This window comes from Thamnophis elegans, chromosome 11 (assembly GCF_009769535.1).
Source record: "Thamnophis elegans isolate rThaEle1 chromosome 11, rThaEle1.pri, whole genome shotgun sequence".
NCBI classification, from domain to species: domain Eukaryota; kingdom Metazoa; phylum Chordata; class Lepidosauria; order Squamata; family Colubridae; genus Thamnophis; species Thamnophis elegans.
The window spans coordinates 40,369,420-40,375,716 of NC_045551.1; the positions used below are offsets into that span (position 1 = coordinate 40,369,420).

At 33.9% G+C, this 6,297-nt stretch overlaps 1 protein-coding gene across 2 annotated transcripts in view; it reads left to right on the forward strand.

The window, feature by feature from the left end:
• Positions 1-5,644, forward strand: part of ANKRD10 (ankyrin repeat domain 10) — a 31,577-nt gene extending 25,933 nt beyond the window's left edge. Inside the window, exons 5-6 of one of the 2 annotated variants that reach the window (XM_032226788.1) lie at positions 499-594; positions 2,939-3,000. In XM_032226788.1, the coding sequence (XP_032082679.1) occupies positions 499-594; positions 2,939-2,949 (107 nt within the window). In that variant the 3' untranslated portion in view covers positions 2,950-3,000. Of the gene's footprint in view, positions 1-498; positions 595-2,938; positions 3,001-4,196 lie in introns of those variants that run through there. The other variant, XM_032226787.1, reaches the window with a different exon arrangement.
• Positions 5,645-6,297: the final 653 nt, after the last annotated feature.

The window sequence follows — 6,297 nt, forward strand, 5'->3', positions numbered from 1 at the left end:
TAATGTTTTACATCATTTTAATAGTTATTTATATTATGGATATTTTTATTTTAATGTTTTTTACATTGTTTCAATGGTTCTATAATTTTAGAACTGAAAGCCTCCCAGAGACACTTGGTTGAGTTGAGTGGCTAAAGAAATTGAATGAATAATATTTTTACAGCAAATCTGAAAAATGTGCTATTGTTAAGTATCTCTCATTCTGAAATTATCAATACAGTCAGTATATTCAGGTGACCAGTTTTGAGTAAAACATGCTATGTAAAACAGGAATTGTTTATAAACCTTGACATGGCAAATGCTGAAGTAGATAGAGTTCAAGATTTGTAATGGCCTGGGAGACAGACTGGTAGAGGTGAGATTTGAGATTGACCCTTAAGACTTTCATATCACCTGCCCAAAACATTGGTGTTGTCCTTTTTTTTTATAGAGGTGTACTTTTTTTTATTTTGGATTAAGAACTTGTGTACTGTTCTGAATATGTTTTTTCTCAAACAGATCAAAGTTTTGATGGCCTAATACCAATGACAAATGGAGGAAATGAAGAGGATGCTAACAATATGCATGTTGATAGAGAGTTTGCTCTTATATCAGGTGGGAGACAAGAGTTTCCTGTTAACCACAAGATAATGCACATGGTTGAAGAAAAAAAACAGAAGAATGATTCTGTTGAACCCAAAGAGATTGAAATTTACACCGTTTCCGCAATGCAAACACCTTGTTGTTGCAAGAATCAGTATGCATTTTATCTATAGCTTTACCTTATTGAGTATGTCCAAACTCTTAAGCTATTTTAATGCTATAAAGTACCTTAAAGCTTCCTAATTAGCATGAATATTTGTAGAAGGTGTTTGTAAGATTTTGAAAGTGTTGGTTTCGGGTGTAAAATATTGCCAGTGTTGAGTTAAATGTGCATGCCATGTGCCTTGATTACAGAGTATTGCTTTTTTTAAAAAGAATCTTAATAGCTTAATTAACACATTATTTATTATGATTAAATAAAAAGCTAATTGCACTGCCTACATAATCATAAGACCAGTTTTAGTATCTTCAAATAAAGCTCTACAAGTGCTACCAGTTTTGTTCCCAAGTTATTCCATATGCATTAAAATATTTCCTTTTAGCTTCCTGCTGATGTTAACTGAATTAATTCCATCATCAATAGTCCACAATTTCTATTGGAAAACTAAAGAAAGTGTCATCCATATTAATTTCATTTGTAATTAATAATATTTCCTTTTCAAGGGTGGGTACTTACATTGGGAATATTCTCGGTTCAAAAGAGTTCACTTAAGGCCAAGCTAAATGAGTCAACTCTATGGGTTGTGATCCTAGAATTCTAGGTACAAATGGGTGATAGTATTTTCATTAGGAACATGCCATGTGTAGTCTGTTCTCTTCCCACCAGTTTACTTTTTCGGCGGGGAAAATGGAAATTGGGATAGAGGGGGAAAGTATCCACGATTAAGTTCATCAAAAATATTCTGATATGGCTGCAAATTGAGCAGTAGCTTGTTTTTCAATTACACCACAGGGGTGGGAAACAACTTTTATGTATGTGAAAACTGTTTGTAAACTTTTTTTTCTCTTTGGGGTCCATGGAGAAGACTGCACACCTTGATGGAGTCAATGAAGTATAGCTGATATGCTAAACATAAGATTCTGAATCTATATTAAACCCAAGATTCTGAATCACTGTTAAAATAATGGTAGTGAGCATTTTAAGAGGACTCATACCTCTTGGTGTATGATTTTATCTGAAAATTTTAATATTTTAATTTACTGATAACAGTTTTCCCAAGCCTAAATCCATTATGCAAATTGGATAACTAAGTCATTTTGGTATATAATTGAAGAGATTATCTGAATGGTAGCTGAGTTAGAAACCCATATGCGATTACTTAGAAGTAATCAGTGCTTACTAAACCATTCAGGCAGAGAGAAATATTTTGCAGATGTGTTTTTTAATAGAAATTAAGGTTTTTACTGTTTTAAAGTAATTTCAATATAATAATTGTTCTCACTTGAAATGCCTTTATGTGAAGCAAGAATTTTATATAAATGTTGAGGAAAAAACTACTAGCATATTTTGTGTGTTGAATACTTTTCCTACAGCATTTAAAATTTCTTTCAACTTAAACATCCAATATACTAAATTCTACTGGTCTGCCTATTAGTAGAAAGTGCAAAATGAACCGGTTTACTGATCCAAAACTATGATTTGTAAATCAAAACAGAATTGGCAATCATGACTCATAAAAACTACCTTTAATGGTATAACAAGGTTACCTAATGGGGGAAACTAAAGCAGTAGACTAGTTGAATAAATTGTAGCCAGTGACATTAAATGGTCCCCTTGAGGTGAAACATTGATATCACAAATTACTTGTGCACTTGCAGTGCTGAAGCTGAAAGTATTAATAAAAGTTAGCACTTTGCAAAAATAAAGCCAAATTCTCCTAAACAAAAAATACCCGTCTTTAGAAATAGAACTTGCCAAACATAGCACTACTTTTTCTGTACATTTTATTATTTCTTGCAATGAGTTCTCTAGGGCTACATTAATATTTTCATGCCCTATTTATGAATAATTCCATTAAATGTCCAATTTAAAGTACATTATGTCTGTGATATTATTGTGCTCATGATTTATTGGTGTAGTATATAAATGGCACTTTGGAATATTGTACATTCTAAAGATGGTTTCATTTTGCTTTTTATTTTAAATAAAATTGCTGATAACACACTGCATAGCCATTCTTGAATTTTTACAACTCTTTTCATAATTGTAGGAATCCAAGAATTTTCATAATTATTGTTTACTATATGCATATTGTAGTCTGAACTTAAAATAACTATACTATTTACTAGTTTAGTATCTATTAAACCTTATAAAACAAAGATTTTATAGCATTTAAAATTGCACTTAACATTACAGGTAGTCCTTGACATACAACAGAAATGGAGTCTGTCTATTATAGTCCTGTGTCATGATGATTGTAAAACAGGTTGGTCACATGAAAAAGATTTTATGATCTTTTTTGCAGTCATTAAGTAAATCCGTGACTCACTAAGAGTACAGTTGTGCCAAAAAAAGAAGTTCTGGATTTTGGTTAAAAAAAACTCTTAAAACATGGTCACATAACCTCGAGATGGTACAAACAACCATAACTGGGACCATCTTGCCAAGATTGTGGAGTTTGGTCACATAACCACAGAGGGGATCCAACAGTCAGAACTTCAAATCTGGATCACAGGTCTCCTTTTTCAGGTCATCATAACTTCAAACATTCGTTAAGCAACTAATCCTAAGTCCAGGGCTACCTGTATTTATGTCCTTTATCCCCAAATACCTCTTGCAGTTTTGTATGATGTAGTATATGCTAACAATAACTGTTGGAAAAATGCCTACAGTTTACCCTAGACCAGTGATGGTGAACCTTTTCTGCACCAAGAGCCCAAACAGGAATGCGCACACTGGAAACCTGAAGACCAGTTGGCCAGTGCGCATGCATGCGCCAGCCAGCTGGTCTTTGGGTTTCCCATGCGCACCAGCCAGCTGGTCTTTGGGTTTCCCATGCGCACCAGCCAGCTGGTCTTTGGATTTTTAGAAACCAGAAAAGCAGCTGGCAACAGTGCGTGTGCCCACTGAGAGGTGGCACACATGCCACAGGCCCTAGGCATAGGTACTTAATATAAACCCACTGTGTCTATGGAGATTCTCAATCATCTGTGTCATGCTTTCCCAAAAGTACTTTTTCCCAAAGGCCACTGGACTTGTTTTCTTTCTTCGAAAGCATTCCCTTTCTCATCTAAGAAACTTCTTCATTTCTTCTGAAGAAGCTTCTTGGATGAGAAGGGAAACGTTTCCAAACCCCTCCCCCAAGAAGGTCCAGTTGCCTTTTGGAAAAACACCTTTGAGACAAACCCATTGTGTTTGATGCAACATACTGTTAAGCAAGTATGTATTGCATTATGTCTGGATTAGATTATTTTCTTTATCGGAAAAGTAGCTATTCAGTTTTCAAAGATTCCTCAGATACAGGTGTCCTGATACATAAAGAAACTGGTTAAGATCTAAAATATAAGTTTGTCCTAAGAGATGTCTAATTTATAGATTTTTTTTAAAAGAGTATAGAAAAGGTGGTTTTTATTTTGAGTCAATTTGTGCTTGATGGGTCTATTTCTTAATACAGATATGAATTGCAGTAACTCCATATTGAAAGCATTGGCCAATGGAAATATCATCAATGGACATTTGGACTTCAGTTCCTCACCACAGCTCAATGGATTGAGTTCCAGGCGTGAAGAATGCCTAACATTGATAGTACCTAATGCACTAATCTCTGATCATAACCATATAATCAATGATGGCCATAGTGTTGAGGAACCAGCAAAGGTTCTAAATGCTTCTGATATGTGTGGTTCTTTACATCTGAATGGAAGCCCAAGTAGCCTTGTTTCAAATAGGCCCCCATGGTTGGATGACCTTGGAGATAGATTGCACTATGGACACTACCATGGTTTTGGAGATACAGCTGAAAGTATCCCTGAACTTAACAGCGTTATTGAGCATTCCAGTTTGATTAAAGTTGCAGAAAAGTACGATAATACTGTTTTAGGTACAATGTATCTTTATCATGGTTCCTGAATTATTAAAAGACACATTTTCTGGATGTTAATATACTTTGAAATAGTAATACAAATAATGGAATTGGTATGGTAACACCTGAAGATGCAGGATTTTTTTTGATTACATATTACTAAAAGCATTTGACACAACAGCCTTATGCTTCTAATTTTGCATGTGTCAGGTTCATTAGTTATATTAATAGCTAATTTTACAATAGAATATTTGTTTTTTATGACAAGGTCTAGTTTTATATTTTTTTATTTGCTATAAGGAACTTTTAGAATGTTTTCATTTTCATCAAACCTTTCTGAAAACTAAACTCTGTAGATTAGTTCATTTTGATATTAGCAAACTACGGTGTTTTGATTTAACATTTTCTGTTGAGACTATGGTAAGCAATATCGGTGCCAGTTTTGACTATGCAAGGAGCAGGGGGTGGCAGCAAAAATGATTTTATGTATTTGCTCAGTTTTCAGAAGGAAGTGAATTTTCTTAGATCATATTAATAACTGCTTAAACTGAAGCAAAGGTGAGGCTTTACATGTTTTAATTCATAACGTCAAAGCTGACATTAGCTTCCCCTACTTTTTGTTAAATGTTAACCTTTTGTATTATAAAATGGGAATAGGGTCATATTCTACAATTAACAGAATAAATTTGAAATACTTTTTGCTTACTGCAGGAAAATATCTTACCATAGTTCACAGAATGGCATTTTGACACTATAAACTATAAAAATTGTTAGAATGTCAAGTCAGTAGCTTTCAGCTTTATTTTATTAAATGCATGGATTTACTTTTTAAAACAACATTGCTTTGTAACTTTTAAAATATTGCATTTTCAGTTAAAAGTAGTGGCCTCATTTCATTTTTCAGCAAATTCAGTATCATATTGATTGAATTTGCAAAGGTCAGTTGTATAAATTCTCTCTACATGTATACTTCAAAAGCTTTGTAACAATTCTTTTGTGATTTGCATAAAATTAAGATGAATGAAGTATTTAAAAACAAACTGATATGTCTGTGTTTTTCTGTTTCTAACGGGACCTTTACAAATTGAATTAGAAAATAAAACACACCACACTATATTTTAGCATTTTTGCACAGTAGCAGTTGTATTTGTTTTTTGTCTGCTACCAAATTATATTTTGAAGTGCACCTTATAAATTCTTTTCAAAAAGAAAAATCACCAACTATTAATATCAAATAAAGCACTACCTTATCCTTGGTTCCACTAAGTCAATTATTAATAGAATAACAGAGTTGGAAGCAACCTTGGAGGTCTTTTAGTCCAACCCCCTGCCTAGGCAGGAGACCCTATACCACTTCAGGCAAATGGATATCCAACATCTTCTTAAAAACTTCCAGTGTTGGAGCATTCACAACTACTGGAGGCAAGTTTTTCCACTGATTAATTGTTCTAACTGTCAGGAAATTTCTCCCCAGTTCTATGTTGCTTCTCACCTTGATTAGTTTCCACCCATTGCTTCTTGTCCTATCCTCAGGTGCTTTGGAGAATAGTTTGACTCCCTCTTTATGGCAACCCTGAGATATTGGAACACTGCTATCATGTCTCCCCTAGTCCTCCTTTTCAGTAACTAGACATACCCAGTTCCTGCAATCATTCTTCATATGTTTTAGTCTCCAGTCCCCTAATCATCTTTG